The sequence below is a fragment of the Notothenia rossii genome (genome assembly GCF_949606895.1).
Source record: "Notothenia rossii genome assembly, chromosome: 7".
Classification (NCBI taxonomy): Eukaryota; Metazoa; Chordata; class Actinopteri; order Perciformes; family Nototheniidae; genus Notothenia; species Notothenia rossii.
In genome coordinates this window covers 10,271,023-10,289,253 of record NC_136905.1, presented here as the reverse complement: position 1 = coordinate 10,289,253, position 18,231 = coordinate 10,271,023, and the positions used below count along the sequence as shown (strand labels likewise).

At 41.1% G+C, this 18,231-nt stretch overlaps 2 protein-coding genes across 2 annotated transcripts; one reads left to right on the top strand and one right to left on the bottom strand.

The window, feature by feature from the left end:
- Positions 1–69: 69 nt before the first annotated feature.
- taf12 (TAF12 RNA polymerase II, TATA box binding protein (TBP)-associated factor) lies at positions 70–3,274 on the bottom strand. Its single transcript, XM_079641389.1, has 6 exons — positions 3,114–3,274; positions 2,085–2,300; positions 1,867–1,944; positions 1,506–1,620; positions 549–637; positions 70–404 (listed from the first exon to the last, which is right to left on the bottom strand). Exons 2-6 carry the CDS (start codon positions 2,160–2,162, stop codon positions 369–371), a joined length of 396 nt encoding a protein of 131 aa, XP_079497515.1. The 5' UTR covers positions 2,163–2,300; positions 3,114–3,274; the 3' UTR covers positions 70–368.
- A 1,480-nt stretch (positions 3,275–4,754) lies between these two features.
- LOC307013575 (CD166 antigen) lies at positions 4,755–14,577 on the top strand. Its single transcript, XM_079640987.1, has 7 exons — positions 4,755–4,914; positions 5,655–5,776; positions 6,433–6,628; positions 7,641–7,786; positions 9,836–9,980; positions 11,747–11,891; positions 13,845–14,577. Exons 1-7 carry the CDS (start codon positions 4,863–4,865, stop codon positions 13,930–13,932), a joined length of 894 nt encoding a protein of 297 aa, XP_079497113.1. The 5' UTR covers positions 4,755–4,862; the 3' UTR covers positions 13,933–14,577.
- The last annotated feature ends 3,654 nt before the right edge of the window (positions 14,578–18,231 follow it).

Below are 18,231 nucleotides of genomic sequence, written 5' to 3'. Positions count from 1 at the left end.
ATTTTGGCATGAGAACACTAAATCGCTTTAGAATATTAAAAAGGTAAACCAGAACCACCTCATCGAAAATAAGTATTCCAGTAAATGTTTATTGAAAAAATTGCAATGAATAGAGCTCTGCCAGGCTTAGCTTAATGGCAACAAAAACAGAATCCGAGACAATAATTACATTTTTATGTGATGTATGTGGCACAGTAATCAAAAAGTTAGAGAGACATGACAATGAAACACTATCTAATATCAAATGAAAAACGAAACTTCACCCAAACCATCCTTTTCTTCCTTAAAAGTCAAAAAACATCCCAACTGAAAAGGGAAAAAAAAAGACAATACACAGAGTGGGTACAACATATCAGAGAACAGTCTTGCTACTTTTTGGTTGTCTTGCGGATCAGCGCCATTCTCTGAAATGAAGAAAAAAGAAACCGGTTAGGCTTGTTCATTTCAATACGAATAAAAACTAATGACATGTACGAGATTGATCCAAAAAATATATGGATCTGAATATTTAACTGTGACCAACAGAAACAAAGCGGTGGGTCGCTCACCTGTTTGTGAGCCTCTGTGGTGCAAGCCTTCTTGAACGGCCGGATCTCATCGGAGCCGTAACCAGGAATCCACATGTTCCACTGGCGCTCTGAGAAAAGAAATGCTAAATGTCAGCACGACACAAAATCATTTCAACATCCACAACTGCCTTGACTACCCTTACTGTCATGGCAAAGCAGAGCTCACATTTTATCAGTCAGTGATTTGGTTGCCATGTTACCCCGAAAGCTGTCTGCAAACACTCACAAGAGCTTCCTGGGAAATTCATTGTCAGGGAGATGAGCACAAATTACCTTCGCTCAAGGGTAGAACGCAGCTTTTCAATTTGACATAACGCTTTCAAATATGTTTGTATTTTCTCTACAGCATAAATCCTTGAATGCCTCCTTTGAAGAGGCCATCTTTTTGTCAAATTCTAAAAGAAAATGTCTCTTCAGAAACACCAATGTGAGAAACTAAGTAATATTTTGAGTGTGGATATGATTATGCAGGGTTAGACATTACGGGTACAATTCCACTGGCCCCCCCCCCATTGTAACCACTGGCCCCCCCATTGTAACCACTGGCCCGGAGCATTCGTCCAAAAAAATCAACTAATAATGAAGAAAATGAACACATTTGTTGCAATAGTAATTTATGCACAAACTATATTATTACAAAATTTGAATCATCCGTTCAGCAAACAGCTTCATTTCTTTTTTTTTTTTTTAAAGGAGTGTCTAAATAGTGCCTCCGGACCAGAGGGCCATTTATAATGTCGAGCCCTGTTACGGCTTGAACATTAAATTAATGTTAGGTTAAAAATGAAATAATGAAACATCCATTTTATATAGGGCATATTAAGACAATCATTTAGTAAAGCAATTATCCACAACAGATTACAGGGCTGCCATGTATGCCTGAAAACATTAGTTGTGCAAAGAAACGTTTAAACACTGCATTTAAAGCCAACTTACCCAGATGTAATTGAACATCCTTCACCTCCAAGGTGTTGGACTTGCGATGGCGAGCCAGCTGACAGGCCGCTGTCACAACGCTCTCTATAAAGTCATCTGCAATTTGTAGCAGCATCTGAGAAGAGACAGACATTTTGAAAACCATCCATCGGGCTCAGTAAAGGAAAGTAACTTTCCCTGACGGCTGGACAGATCCCTCATTTTTCATGCAGCCAGGCTTTCCATAGAATAACATTTCCAAATGATGGATGTGGCAGTCAGTTAGGAAAGCTATAGAGCAACAAGGACCTGCAAGATGCAAGTAGTATTCATGTCACACTTTAAACTTCACTACCTAACATAATTAAAAAAGATGACTAACCTCCTCAACATCCTCGTCCAGCTGCTCATTGGGATCGATCTCTCTCACCAGGTCCTGCAGCTTCTTCTTACTGAGCACCTGGAGGCAAAGCAGACTTATTCATGTTACAAAAGAGTACAGATGTTCTGATGTTGAGTCCTTGCTAAGTAGTGTAACGAGGGCTCTAGATAAAAAGGTGATAACAGGGACCCCATCATTAAATAAATAGGCTGACTGACCTGAGATCCCTCTGGACTGGTCCTGCCAGCAGGGCCAGGGGTCCCAACCTTCACTGCTGCTGCGGTGCTGTTAGCCATGTTGGTGGCCACAGGTAAAGCGAAGGGTCTCTGGAGTTTCACAAGAAGCAGAACTGTTGTGTGTCAGAGTCCCGAGTGACAATCCAAGGTGGGCACAGGAGTGATAGATTCTCGTTTACAGGGACCACCTCCGTAAATCTGGGGAAAAGAGCCAAGTTAGGATTACAGAAACAATACGTTAACATGCTTAAAACTGCTTGCAAACCCTTCACGGAAAAAAACATATATTAATGCATGCCTTGCCTTTAGTTGTTCCTATTGTTATATCCATTATGCTCTATTTCTTGATGTAACTTTTATTTTTCATTGTAGTTACGTTTTGTTATATCATTATCCGTTTGTTCTCTACATTGTATTGCATTACTGTGCTGATGTTTTTATGTTATTCTCTTTGTAGAGTACTTTGTAAAACCTAAAATAGGTAATTAACATTACACATAGCTACAAGGCACATTACATTTAGCTGACGCTTTTATCCAAAGCGACTTAAAATAAGTGCATTCGACCAAGAAGATACAAACTTGAAGAAAACAGAATCCTATAAGTACATCAGGTTTCATAGAGCCAAAACATTTCAAGTGCTACTCAACTGGCTTTAGATAAGCCAGTCCTTTATTAGTATATAAGTGCTTTGTTAGTAATTCTATCGCTCGAAGTGGAGTCGAAAGAGATGAGTTCAGTCAGAAAACTTAGCCGTAAAACTATGCCGTTTGATCTCAATTGTAACAGATATAGAAAAATGACAATGGGATCAATTATGTCAGCTCCAATCGGCTGTGTATGTTGTATAAAGAAAGGAAAAGGTTAAATACCGACGCTAACACACCGTAATGTGCTAAAAACAATAGCAGCTTTGAATGTAGCATTACAGGCTAACATTAGCAGCTAATCTTAGCGCCGCGGCTTTCTGCACCATACCTCCTAGAATTAGCCGTTAAGTTGACAACTTACCCAGTAAAACAAACACTATCTGTCCATGTTTTGGGGTCGTTGCGGGGAATATAGTTGAGTTTGATACAAAAAGAGTCCCTCAAATTGCCTCGGCACAGCTAGAAAAATGATCGAGGTTATCTCGTTCACTACTTCCGCTTTGTTTATATCTATTTCCGGTGAAAACATGAAGCTTCTACTCTGCCACCTACTGGATACCTTTAGGAACTACACCATTATTAAACCAATTGATGATAAGGAAATACAATTACAGCATTTTGAATTCAATACGAAGAGATATATCCCATTAATAACAAGTATAATACTTAAACAAATGTGTAAAAATAATGCCATAGAATAATGGCAATATTTCAAATAATAAAAAATGCATTCATAGAACAAAAAACATTTAAAGTAGTAAAGAAATAATAGGTTTTTGTTGGATAAGTTATAACAATGAAACAAAACATCTTCAACTTCAAGCATTTATTATAATATTCGCATTACGCCCTTATTGTGAATCATGCTGATTTAGACATACCACCTACATATTGTTTTAAAACAACCACCTACAGAGCACTTTGTTAGATTTGTTCAAGGTTTATGTGGTTTAATCTCTAATGAAGTTATAGGAAGTAGTACATATCCTTTGCAGTGACGGGCATAAGGATATAATACAGTCTAAGAACAACTTCTCCAAATTTACAGGCCCCTGCTTTGCAGGTAATTGTTACTGTTTACATGGAGGGTATACACCCCTAATTATTGTATGCATTGTTTGTGTCGCATGTGTGCTAATTTTAAGATGTTTTAAAGGTTTATTTGATTGTGAACACAAAGGCCTATATATATACTTTTATCTTAAATATTATTAAGGCTGGTGTACACTTTTGATTTGTGTAGATAGGTGCATAGGGGGAAAACTTCAGAGTTATGAGAAAAGGGAACACTGTCGTTTGCTTGCTCTGACCGACATGTATTTGTGACACAATGTTTCGCTTGTTGAAGGAGCACTATATTATTGTAGTAATAGAATATCAGTGGGAGAACATATAGTGTATGCCTATTTATTTAATAAGCTATCCATGATTTATGAAGACAATCGAACAGACCTGGATCTAACTGAAAGTGAAAAAACTGGGATTTCAATGATGTGTGACTCAGTTAGTCACACTAAGTGTGCGTTCAGCAAACGCTCGTGATGCTCTGTATTTGATGGACTGAATCTCTTTCGATTTCATTCCCGCTCATCTCAATGGTCGAAGCGAGTGAAGCGTAAAATGCTTGCTGGCTCGGTGTTATGTATATCACGCCAGGGAAATTACGAAACTCTGCTTTTACATGTTAAGACATCTCTCGAAACCTGTTGAACTTAGTTGTAAAACATACTGACCTCAACAACAAGCTCAGACAGCAAACGTGAAGGGTCTGACTCTGCCCAGAGATTGGTGACGCACTGGGACTGAATTTAATTATCACTGGAGCACTTCCTTCATTTACACTTCACATAAACAATTTCAGGCGTCTATTCACCTCATATTATATGTCATGACCAGAGACATTAAAAAGAAAATGAACTATTTTGATTCGCATGGTTGTTTTGTTTAATACTTTCACAATATCGGACTACTTTGAAGCTACTTCCTCAAAATACAAGCCACTCCTACACCTCGGCATACATAAATACTGTGCAAGTTTCATTTCAGATAAGAGGCTTCACAAGAGCGCGCAACATTTCGCCACAGTATTGAGAACATATTTTGAACAATCATGAATGTTCTTCTTGTTTCTGCAGTGGTTGTCCTGATCCATGGCAGCTATGGTAAATCTGTTTTATTTCCTCATGTAATGTTTTACAATCTAGTAAAAACATTTAATTGTTTTGCTGCTTTGGAAAAATCTATTTAATCCTCAAGTCTTGTTCTGGGGTTTTTAACTTCCATATTCATACATTTGTTGTTGGATTATTGTGTGTGTTTGTGTGTATGTGTGTGTTCCTGCCTGTTTCACTGCTTGCTTGCTTGCTTGCTTGTCTGTTTCGTAGTGCGTATGTCCTCAAGAGGAAACGCTTTATTTTCTCTTCTGTCACGCTGATGGGTTTCCCCTTGTGGCAACACAGACTGAAGCAAGAAGTGTTTGTTGTATCATCAAGGGACTGGCAAGAAAAACAATGTTGTATATATAGATGTGTATGTATTTACACTTATCCTATTGAATACAAATATATGTTCAGTTTAAACTCATTGCTTAACTGTACAAAAGAATGCAAACTATGTCTGGGGTAGGCAATAGTTATCGTGTGTGAACAACAAATAGATGACTGTCAGAAGTTCAGCGAAGGAAGTGGAATAACCTGTTGTTGGTCATGTGCCCTTGGGGACTTTGAGAGTATTGGCAGTGTTCCCACAGGAGCAGGAAACAAAATGTCAGCAAAAGGCAGCGGTTGTTTAGAAAGTATTGCCCAGAACAGCAGCTAGATCCCCCAGGCCGATCCCCAGTGAGCCCCCTGCCCATTTATGTTGTGATCAATAACCAGCATGTGTAATCTCTGTCCACACGCAGCCACTTTGCTCATTAAAGGGCCGACCCAGCCGGTCCTGGAGGGAGAGAGCGTCACCCTGGAGTGTCTCTACTCTGACTCCGAAGCCAACATCAGCCAGGTCCACTTTGAGAAATTTGCTGAGGTGAGCCACGGAAACAAATGGGTTGGTGGGAGGGAGAGGAAACAAGTTTCAAAAACTCAGATGACTTATCTCGTTACTGTTTGCCTACAACGCTGCAGGAAATAAATGGCAAACAGTGTTCTATTGCTGAAAATTGTAATACCTCTTGGAGTGTTTTATTATGTTGTTATTTTTAACTTAAAGGCGGATACTGCTCATATAAAAACCCTCTTAACATTGTCACATGTAGGGCTGCTCGATTATGGAAAAAATCATAATCTCGATTATTTGGGTCAACAATTGATATCACGATTATTAAAAACGAATATCCATTTGCTTTGAAAACATCCATGTATTGAAAAAAAATGTAACAATATGTTTTTAACAGTTGATTACCCTGAACTTTAAGTATAATTCAACTGAAAAATCATTTTATTTCGATTACGTTGTTTTCGTAATCATTGCAAGCCAAAATCGTAATTGCGATTTAAAATACGATTTAATTGAGCAGCCCTAGTCACATGATGACATTTATAACCTAAACTCATTTGAATTGGCTGCCAATATATGGACTATCTACTGCTTTATGTAAATGTCACATCATGGTGCAACTGGCTGATGTTTAGTTCAACAAATGTGAGAATTGAACATAACACATTTTGTCTTTCCCCTAACAGTACATGCAGAAGTGGCTTCCAGTTCGTGAGCGCTTTTGGTGCTACAATCCGAAGCCCTTCGTGAAGTCTGACCGTCTCACCCTGACCCTCCCCCACCCAGGGAGGTTCAATGAAGGGTCCTACCGCTGTGTGTCCAACACCGAAAATGCGACTGAGCAGGAGCGATCTTCCGAGCCGCTGACCTTCAAAGTGTATTGTGAGTGTGCAGGTTGATATGAGTAGGAGCTGTCTGCTGTAACTCTGTGAAACAATGACTCATTTTGATACATACAGAAAACTCTAGATCTTACTGTGAACATTTGAGTTGCAAATAAGATACTGAGTTTCTCTTTCCATTAAGGAAATGTTTGACTACTGACCGATAAGGAAGCATAAAAAACATCTGATTGTACATTGGGAAACAATCCAGACGAGAAGACAGAACAGAGAGACTCGGAAATCTTCACATTTTTTCGTTCATATTTCCAACCAGCAGGAGGTAAAGACATTTTTTCAGACAGTCTGGACTTCGCTTTCTTCACAGTGAGGGATAGAAAAACACATTAATAGTTAATAAGACAAGACATATCTGTGCAATGCAGCTGCAGAGGGCTTACAACAAAACAACTGTAAGTAGTTCACGCACCGTGTTGCCATGACGTGTTGAGTACAGTCATTTCATTTTTTCTTTCTCTCTGCACTCCAAGCAAACAAAGAAAGCACTCTCCCAGTGGGACTCAAGTTTCAAGCTATCAATGCAGGATACACAGTTGCATGAAATGGCGTAGCTAGTCACATTATCAGTGTCATCTATCTTCTCAGTGGCCATCAAATCGACCGTAATACTGTTTGATCGGCTCCTCAGCCTCATGGGGGGAATCAATAAGAGGCAAAGATTAGAACGGACTAAAGGACTAAAAGAGGGCGGAGAGGGAGAGAAGCCATGAACTGGAGGAACGTGGGCCATCTATTGAGATAGAAGATGAGCCATTATTCACAACACTGCCCCTCTAAAGACTTCGATAAGATGAAGCCTATTATCATTATTATTGATTGCTTGGGACAGTGTGTACCACCGGGAGGCATTCATACTTCTTTATTCTTAAAAGATCTGCTGCCACTGAAAACGTGTATTCAGTCACGCCTCGAACTCTTGAAGCCTCAGCGAACAGGAAATGTCTTGCTACATTAATGCGTGATCGTTCCCCCTCATTTCCCGCTGGTTTTAGACATGGGAGAGCTGTTACTGACAAGGGCCGGGTTCACCAGCTACCTGGGGGTCTCTACGGAGCTGAAGGTGCGACTCGGGGACGAAGTGGTGTTGAAGTGCTCCGCCGGATCATCAGAGGAACCCAACTACTTCTGGAGTAAAGACGTGAGAAAGACTCAATTTTCCTCCAGTGTCCTCATTATGCCTTTGGAAGCTTGTCATGCTCTCTCCGGCTCCCTCCCTCCACTTTTCGATGTGACCTCTTTATTTTCTTTGCTGTCTTGTTCCAGTCTTTCTGGGCCCCTATTTCTCTCTTGGTTTCCCTCACAGCACTCTCTCCTCCTCCAACACGGTTTCTCTCTGTGAGTTTGTCAGGCCACTAGTTTCTCCTCGGCTGTCGCTGTCCCACCCCCTCCTCACAAGAAGTGCCCTGTATTTAAGTGACCGGTTGGCTTAGGCCCACCACTCACTGGGGATTGCAGCTTGCCCACTTACAGAGGATTAATAGTTTAATGAGGTCTAGACAAGAGCCAGTCAACCTGAAAACAATTATGCAGATAGATTTCTAATGATTTTTTTTTTTGTGTTTGGTTAACCAGTATTGAATTATTCAACTGGGCTCTTCACTAAGCTAAGGAACTCTTGCCCGAGGGAAATTAACACGTCTCCGTGTAAAATGCCAAAGTGACAATAGGCATGTAGACGAAGAATAAGTTGATGAGCCGGGAGATACACCGTGCCCTTGTGGTGAGAAAATGGTATTGCTTTTTCAAGGTGTCATCAACATAACAACAGCTGCCAGCAGCAAGTCAGGGAAGTAATGAAGCTACGCAACCGTGAAGATACCTCGGGATCAGGCAGACTTAATTGCCAAGTTTTCCCTTTTGTTATTCTTTTTGATAAGTCGGCTCAAGGTTAATATGCTTGTTAAAGGGTCACTGTTAATCCAGGTTTTAAATGGGCTTACAAGTCCAAATCCAATTCAGTGGATATTTTATACTGCTAACACTGTGTGTCCTTTGATCATATGCAGTGCTTCAGGGTTTTGGTTCCTTATTTGTTAAAGATACAGCTCTGTCACATTACTGGCAGGCCGGTCGTTAATGATTCACATGTCAAATTATTCGTAAATCATTTACATAAATCAGAAGAGGTTTGGTAGAGTGGGTGTGACACAAGGAGATGATAACATGAGATTACATTTTGTTGTGTCTATTTACTGTACGTATGACAGGAATAGATATGGGGAAGAAAGTGGCATCCGGATGGCCTACTTTGACAGACAGCTTCCTTGGTGTGGGCACGTTGGCCCCCGGTAATGACAGCAGGACAGAGGCAGGGACGGGCCACTGCTTAGGCAGCCAGTGGATTTGCATACAAAATGCTGCTTTGGCCGGACCTGGCCTTTATGGGAAATCCTCTTAATTCAGATCCATTCAAATTGAAATGCACTTTCTTGGCAGGAGCTGCAGCTCCCATGAGCCAAATCATTTGCATGGTGTAATGTCTTCTTTTTTTTTTTACCTCCTCCTCCATGTACGTTTGTTTTCCAATCCTTGTGTTTGGCCTATTATTTGTTTCCTCCCTTGTCGGGCTCTATCTCATAATAGTGCTGCTATTTTTGTGTCAACAATTCGTCCCGCTCCCTCGCCATCTCATTACGTGTTGCGTTAACAGTCTGTGGTTATTATTATTCTTTGCCAATGATGGTGTTATCTGGGTTATTGACTTGTGTCGACGTGTGTTCATCCATTTGGATTACTGCTCAGGTAAATACTCTTCATTTGGGACTTTGGGGACTGTTCTCTGAGGGCAGTGCTACAGCATTTATGTCTTGCTTTCTCTCTTTACCCCGCTGCCATTTCAATCGTTCTGTTTCTCCCTTTCCTATTTTATTTTGTTCTCTTTTCGCCTCTCTTTTTATTCATATAGAAAATCAGACAAAATAACACTTTATTCCCCTTTTCTTTCTCTTACTCTCTCCCTCAAGTCTGACAGTTTCTCTTTTTCCTTCTGTCTCTCTGTCTCTTAGCCAACAACCTTCATTTATTCTCAAATCTTTTGAGCTCAGCACAATTAACATTTTCCACGAGTTTGTTGATTCCCTTAGGGCTGCAAAAAATCCAGCCAATTTCTCTTCTTCTACTTCCTGACCTCCTTTCTGTTTGTTTCACTCTCATCACGCTCTCTTGTATGTCTCCATCTGTCTCTCAGGGTGACGACTGGATCCTGCCATCCTCCACGCTGACGCTGAGCAAGATGACAGCGGCCGATGAAGGGCAGTACACCTGCGTAGCCGAGCATCCCTCTGTGGAGACACTCAGCAAGAAACGCACCATCAGCATCGCCGTGCTTCCCGGTGAGATAACACTGTAAACCCCGTTGTCCTCTATACTGACTGTTGTAGACTTGAGCGGTCGCTTCTGCTTCCTCTTTGTAAAATACCTATTTAGGCTTTCTTTGTAACTCTCTGGAAATTCAACTGTCACTACATCCTCATAGCACAAACAAAATCAAACATTGTGTTCTTGTTTCTTTTCAATCAGCCACTTAAATGTAACCAGACAGTTAAGGTGTCTGAGTGCATTCACGTCATCCAGAACAAATGCAGAAGTGTGAAAGCCTTATTGCGGAAGAAGTAATGTAGGAATGAGGTTTCATTTATCTGCACACGTAAATGATAATAACACAGAACAAGACGTCTGATGCTGTGTGTTAAAGACAGGGGAAGGCATTTAACGAGAACTCCTCACAGATAAAAGGTGACAAAGGAAGGAAATTACCTCTAAAATGAAAAAGAGGTATGATGATTGCAGAGAACATCAGTACATTTAAAAATAGATAAATACTTCAGAGGACAGGGGGATGGTTATTAAATAAAAGGACGCCATTACTTGACCTGACCTTTTGATTTCTTTTTCTTTTGAAGCTTTTGAAACAGAAGTGAGTACATGGCAGAGAGACTTAGTGCTTAGTTAAAAACACTTATGCCATTTGGAAATGACATTTGAGAGCATGCAATAGGCTGCTGTATTATTATTATTATTATTATTATTATTATTATTATTATTATTATTATTATTATTATTATTATTATGTATGAGTTTTCTGAGATATAGATGGTCATTCAGTACATTATAAAAATAAAATGTTGGTAGAGACTTTTATTAAGAAGTCCTGCTGTCTGAGTGTTTGAAGCTGGATGTATATGAAGTTTTCTTTGTGTGAATCTGCATGACTGACAAGCATAATTATCATCAAACAGGAATATTGTATTCAAGTGGAAAGCTAATTTCATTACAACATTATTGCTAATCCAATTTATGGCCCTTCATCTGTCTTCATCACCTGTATCAGTGACCTGTGAGATGACTGCACTGTGTTAATGCACTGCTTTTTTTGTACAACCTGTTCTGCCGCCCACTAGGATTCATAAGCCTTGTGATTTCAATTGTTGAAATTATGCAACCTCTAAAAAAGCAATTACGCCAATACATGTTTTTTTTCCTACAGTAGAGCTATCTTATTACTTCTGCAATTGACTCATCAGTCACTGCGTTACATTGCGTCTCCAGTGTTTCCTCTGAAGCACATATAGTAATTAAAAAGCTAATCATTTCTATATGCTGGAATAATGTTTGCTTATGCAAATGTTGCATGTCGCTGCTGTTGCTTTGAAGTTGTACTACAATAGCTGTTCAAACCAAAGCAAACATTCCTGTTGCCAGGAAATCCTCTTAACATACGGAATGGCTGTATATGTGAGAAAGCAAAGCATGTGTTTGCTGCCTCAAATCCTCACAGCCATAATTCTTCAATCTTGACTTAGTCCTGTGCTCTAAAGAAGGGGGTTTTAGAACACAAGGTCCACAAATGTTTTATATCATTTGTGAATGTAAGCACAGAAAGGGCATAACCAGACAATATTGTTTTACATTTTGAGAAGCAGACTTGTTAAAGGTCAGTGCTTTGTACAGCAGCAAGGCAGTCTGAACTCTTTTCTCCCACAAACAAACAGGAGTTTGTCTTCAGAAGCTGCGCCTGGAGGAAGGAAGCTTGTAGTTGCTGATTCCAGAGTCTGTGTGATGCATGTTTTCCTTCATGTCTGACTGATCTGTCCCACAGAGGATGCCCGCTGGTATGAGTCTAGTGATGGGCAGCTCATCTTGATGATCTCGGCAGCGGCTGCCGCTCTCTTGGTGTTCCTGCTCTCCATGAGTGTGTTCCTGTGCCGCAGGGCCAAGCAGGCCAAGACCAGCAAGGGACCGATGTAAGAAACCTGTGTGTGTGTGTGTGTGTGTGTGTGTGTGTGTGTGTGTGTGTGTGTGTGTGTGTGTGTGTGTGTGTGTGTGTGTGTGTGTGTGTGTGTGTGTGTGTGTGTGTGTGTGTGTGTGTGTGTGTGTGTGTGTGTGTGTGTGTGTGTGTGTGTGTGTGTGTGTGTGTGTGTGTGTGTGTGTGTGTGTGTGTGTGTGTGTGTGTGTGTGTGTGTGTGTGTGTGTGTGTGTGTGTGGGTTCCTCTTTCCTAATGTGACAAGCTGGCTCAGGGAAAGTCACAATGAGGGAGTCCGCCCTAGGTTATTCTTAAAACAAACACCATTTATTATGCATTACTCAAATGGACAATGGAGTGTGTAGATCAGCATGAAAGCGCGCTGGGTGTTGAAGGTGAAAAAACCAAATACAATGAAAGGGTGGATACCAGCGGTAGGAAGGTAGAGTCATAATGTGACCTTGTTTATTTTGACTTTCAGTTAACTGCAGCTGCCCGAACAATATACAGTTGTATGCTGTCGGACATTCCAGTATATATGGCATTATGCATTTGACTTACTATTTATTTGAACGTACTTAATCTTTTCCTGACATACTAAATAGTTTGGTAGTCCGGATGTTGGAACACACAATGTTAGAAAAAGCGTAAACGCATGGGGCATTTTTCAGGCTGAGAGACAGACGAGCTTAATCAGGCCGACGTCGCTTCATTGCCAGCCAACTGCCAGCTGAGGTTGGCCATATTCAGAATCTGATGGATAACGTGCCTCTGAATGTGTGTGCGTGTGTGTGTGTGTGTGTGTGTGGGCCGGTGTGATTGTCTGATTCCTTTACTGCACTTTATCCACACTCACCTTCCTATTTTCCCTAACTCAGCCCCAGTCTCTCCTCCCGCAGTTTGACTTTATATTACGGATATGGTTATTGCCGCAATATTTCATTCTGTCTCATCGGATAGAACCAAGGCCATTTCAGTTACGGAGTGTGTGTTTTTGGCACGCGTGCATTTTTGTGTTTACTTCACTGTGTGTGTGTGTGTGTGTGTGTGTGTGTGTGTGTGTGTGTGTGTGTGTGTGTGTGTGTGTGTGTGTGTGTGTGTGTGTGTGTGTGTGTGTGTGTGTGTGTGTGTGTGTGTGTGTGTGTGTGTGTGTGTGTGTGTGTGTGTGTGTGTGTGTGTGTGTGTGTGTGTGTGTGTGTGTGTGTGTGTGTGTGTGTGTGTGTGTGTGTGTGTGTGTGTGTGTGTGTGTGTGTGTGTGTGTGTGTGTGTGTGTGTGTGTGTGTGTGTGTGTGTGTGTGTGTGTGTACCTTCCCCTTGCCTGTGTGCTTTTATGTGTTTTAAAAGGTGTTCTCCATATTGAATATTAAAGTCTATCTCGGCAGGTGTGACCTACTTCACCCTGTCCTTGATCCCTTTTACGCTTCTTGATCTCCTGTGGGTTTCCATCCACTTTCTCTCTGAGAAAAGCTAATAAGACCAGCTTTTCAATGTGTGATAGTATATATGAAGGTGTCGGCAATGACTAGAACTGCAGCAGGAGTCCTATTAAACCCATAGCTGACAGTATGTTAATGTGCACCATGACCCAATGCAGTATTGCTCATTAGCTTATTTCCATATGGGCTGAATAAATAAGATCCCTTTCAAATGGCATCATTTCCATAAGAGCCTGCTTCATACATGATGTCTGTGTCTTTGTAGTGCCACAGAAGAGAAGTTGAATCCTTGAAAGTGGGGCTAGGCATGAGCCGCCAGGTGTATAAAAGCATGGTTGTTAGAAAAAAACAGAGAGAGAGAACCAAAGAGAGAAAAATTGACTTTCACATCAACAGCCATGATGTGGCCCCATCGCTCGCCTCTAGTCTATAATTTCCTCACTTATGCTTTTCTAGTGCCTACTGGGAGGTCGATATACTGATAATAACGCTCCTTTGTCTTTCTTTCTCTTGCCAGTGATGACCGGTCTCAGAAGAAACCCATCTACAAAACCAGTGTGGAGTCCCTGCCCTCCACCTGTGCAGACAATCAACCTCTGGTTTGACTGCACAGGCAGGTGGAAGGATGAGGAGGGAGGAGGAAGATGGAGTGAGTCGCCAGAAAATGAGGGATGGGATTGAGGGAATATTTTAAGCGCGAGGAGATAGTGTAGGACTCTGGATGGTCCCATTTGGGGAGGAGAGAAGTGAAGAGGGATATTCAAAATCTGTAGGGAAGGGAGAGCGAAGCTGGGGGTAAAAAAAGGGAAAGTATTGCTTTAGAGACGCAGAAGCTGCTTTGCTTGTGTGTGCAGGCAGCAGTTATGCATCTTGAACTGAATGGTGGGCAATTTTCCTTTCATTTATTTTGTAGCATGGAAAATGGTGAGCTACATTCTCAGTAAAACGATAGGAGATTAATCTTGTGTACTAAGAAATGGTTTAGACTCCACATGCAATTCTCCCCTTTTCTTTTCTAAACATAATTGCTCAGCTGTGAATGAGTAATTTGGGTGATGGGACAAGGTTTTTTTGTTTGTTGATTTGTTTCCTTTTCAACCTATTTTTCCAAAGCAGAACCAGCTCAAAGCATCTGTGAGAACGTTATTATAATCCATTTTCCGTGACAGCCCTCAAGCACAACGCACTCTACTATTTAATGTACTGCACTTTGGATTTCTTTGATATTAAATGGCTTTCAGAAAATATTATTTGCTGTCCTCCTGTGTGCAATTGATTGTGTTCCTTTTTGAAGATACAAAAGAGGTAGGGGGTATTGACAGATCGGTGAAAGCTGCATGCATGCTCGTCCAGGCGCACATCTTCTCCATCCTATGCCATCTTAGTCTTGCATCACGTTGTTTACCAACCTTCCCTTTCAGTCTGCAAGACCTTACTCTGAAGCGTTGACCTTTGCTCAAAGTATCGTGCCTGTCCATGCTTGTGTGTCTCCCCAAATGCCTGCAGGCACAGAGCCATTCTCAGACAGTTCAGCTCACAAGATGAACCAAAAAGCCCACACTAACAGTGAGAATAATAGTTACGTCAGGTAACCTTGAATCTCTTCGTATTATAAGAGTCGGCCTGCTGAGCCAATGCTCAACAATTTGAAAAATAAACAAACGTAACAGAAAACAAATAATATACAATGCAGAAAGAGGCAGAAAACACATTCTGCTTATGTGAAGCCTCCACAAATCCCAATATTATAAAGAACAAGATATTATTCTAAAAAAAATATTAATTCAATAGTGATGGCATACTAATATAACAACTCGTAAAAGAAAGCAAATTAAACGTTGAAAAAAAGAAGAAGGAAATGTAATTGGGAAAAGTGTGTGTGTATCTATGTGTGGTACAGTATGTGAGTGTGTGCTTGTGTTTGTGAGAGGGATATTGGATTATACACCTGCATTGACCGCTGAGCAATAGTTATGTTAAATGTCAATGTGAACACAACAAAAATGGATTGAAACCGGGATACATGTCAAATACCTCTGGACAAGCAGTTACAAAACAGCAGATAAATAGTCTATTAGGAGTTTTATGTGACATTTTACAGAGGAATTCAATTCTGTTAAGTCAGGTGGGACAAAACCTTCCATTATTTGGTACCTCAGAATCTAATCAAACTTTGGCCTCTGCAAGTGGTAGGCCTACATTTGCTGAAGATTGACAATATGCGTTAGAATAAATCTGTGATTTCTCTTTAAAGTTGGTAATAAACTTCTAGGTAAAATTCCCTTTAATAAGAACTAGATTTAGTCTAATCTGATTTCCCCCAAATTAACCATCATAGTCTACAACTTCATCTTTTTAATTTTCTCCTCTGTTGCTTTATAACCCCAACGCGATACCATGGCACCATCGCTTATTTCAGTAACCGTGCAGAGAATTTCATTACGCTTGTCTGTTGAAGTTATGTTGGGTTTTATGTGGTTTTATTATCGGTGTGTGGTTGACCGTGGGCCGTCGTTAATAATGGTCGAACCAGCAGTTTAACAATGACACTCCATTAACGGTTGCATGCGCCACGGAGCACACACAGCCAGGATAATGTTATTAAACTGATTATTCAAAGCCCCCTGTACAGCTCCTCTGTGCTGCAGACATTCTTTGTCGAGCATTTTACAGACTCCTGGTATTTCTCTACAAACTTCTGCTCACTTTATGTATTAAGTCAAGACCAGGAATAAAGAGACAACAGATGGGGTGACTTTAAAAAACAAAAAACTTCACGCTCTGCTGGAAAACAAAACAATGTTGTAAATTTAAAATGCCCGCTTGTGAAATGCCAGCGAGTATCCTCTTGTTTTGGCCTTTGAGTCAATCATGAGTGAAAAGCCGGGTGCTCCCCAGTGGGCTTTGGTCCTAAGGCTTCAACCGGTTGGCCAGAAAAGACCAGATCATACATCAGGGATTTCACGCAGCGGAGATGTCCCTGAGGTATAAGCCTCTGGTTGGGAGGGAGAGAAGTGTAGTTTACAGAGACATTTTGACCTTGATAGTGCCTCATGGATAAACCGACGGACAACAGCTTTGGGAAAAGCGTGAGCTGTGAAGAGAATACATAGCAGCAGACATGTTGTGTCTGGGGCAGGAAGGGCCCTTACATGACAGGGATGCAAATATGTGACAACATAGTGTGGCAGCTCCACAGTGGTGACAGTTATGCAGGTGGGCCTGACAGCCTCCAGTAGGCCGACCTACAAGTATATTTGAATTATACCAAACATGACAGGTCATTGACTAATGCAACAAAGTGCCAGGCATTTCTAACTGAATGCCATCGCCCAGTGCTGTTGTGGTCACGGTCACTTGGTTTTGTATGTGCAACCTGCATATGTTGTGTCAAATGGCTGGAAATGAAGGAGTTCGCTGGAAAAGCAGGTGTTTTCCCCTCATTACTTTCTGACAATGCCCCATCTGGTGCGGGGGAGCCGCTGCCACCGACTCCCTGCCAACCGGGGAACAAACACTCACAGAGGGCCTGACAGGGAGAAATGGGTTGGGATTTAGGGAATGAGTTAACCAGATACTATCGACCCCAAAACAAGGTTATAACTTGACTACAAAATAAATAAATCATGAAATGTAGAGAGCCTGAAGCTGGGACTTAAAGATTTCCCACACATCCATGGAAAAGAGGTCAGATGTGAGGCGAGAGTTCAAAGCAACTTTAAGAAAGTCAAGGCTGGAATCATTAATATTAATTCTAATAGACTGCTTTGATACATAACTGCCTGTCTGAATTCTGAACCAAAAGTGTCAGGATTCGTGTCAGATGAGAGAGAGCCCTAAACAGATTTGAGACCCATGACGTGATATTCATAATCTTACCTGAAGGCGGCGCCAAAGATGCTTTGAAAAAAAGATAAAAAGTTCCCTTCAAGCCTCGCAGGCTACAAACCCATGGTATAGCAGTAGATTAGGAAGAGAAAAAAAGAGATGCGGAATGAGAAACAATTTTCATAATGGAGAAGCAGCCTCTGACTGGAAAACACAATTATGGGCAAACTGTGGGCACAGCATGGGTAAAGTTAAAGAGCTTTAGTGGGACCTAATAAGCCCTGACTTTAGAAGAGCAGAAACACTGGTTCGTCCAGAGCACAAGTTTATGTTGCGGGTCATTACCGTCCATCGTGAAGGGCGATTTAACGGAATACACTCAGGTCTGTTTCCTGCTTCTTGATGAGTCCCGGGCACTCTTTGGAGACAGAGCAGCTTCTGCACCTTAATGTCCCCTAATCTTAAAGACTGCTGCATAGCCTACTGCTGATTCGGCAGTGAGTCAACATATAATCTTTCCTCCAGTTTTGATCAGCAAATAATCTTTAATACAAAATTATAATATTTCAGAAAGTTATTGTTTGCCACCAGCCAACATGTGGGAAAGTGAATCCACATTGCATTTCGCATGATTACTGACATTCAGATAAGCACACACAAATATATGCTGATTTATTTACATAATATTTTGGAAATTGACTTCAGAATGCACTTAATGACTGCATTATTGTCTCTTCAAACGACTAACATCTGATTCATTTTCGTCATCTTAATCATTGTGCCACACATCCTTTCTCGGTCCGTGGAGCTGAATTTGAAATACATTGGTTATTTGTGCCGGGAAATTAATGTTGGTTATCAATCACGTTTAGAGCGAATTGATTTCTATTAATTGGAAGATGCACCCCCTCCCCTGCTCTCCTCGTGTATAGCCGATGTATTCCAGCAAGCCCAGCCCCTATCTCTCCTCCGCACACCCCTCCACCTGCTCCGGCTCTCTGCGATTGGTCGGAAACGTACACCGGCCCGCCCCATTGGAAATCTTTTAAATATATTTACAATGTAAAGTAACCAAG

Coding starts and splice junctions, on each gene's coding strand:
- taf12 (XM_079641389.1), bottom strand. CDS start 2,162: ATGGCTAACAGCACCGCAGCAGCAGTGAAGGTTGGGACCCCTGGCCCT. Junction 1,945..2,084: donor CCAGTCCAGAGGGATCTCAG/GTCAGTCAGCCT, acceptor CTTTGCCTCCAG/GTGCTCAGTAAGAAGAAGCT. Junction 638..1,505: donor GGATGTTCAATTACATCTGG/GTAAGTTGGCTT, acceptor TTCTTTTCTCAG/AGCGCCAGTGGAACATGTGG.
- LOC307013575 (XM_079640987.1), top strand. CDS start 4,863: ATGAATGTTCTTCTTGTTTCTGCAGTGGTTGTCCTGATCCATGGCAGC. Junction 4,915..5,654: donor CCTGATCCATGGCAGCTATG/GTAAATCTGTTT, acceptor GTCCACACGCAG/CCACTTTGCTCATTAAAGGG. Junction 9,981..11,746: donor CAGCATCGCCGTGCTTCCCG/GTGAGATAACAC, acceptor TCTGTCCCACAG/AGGATGCCCGCTGGTATGAG.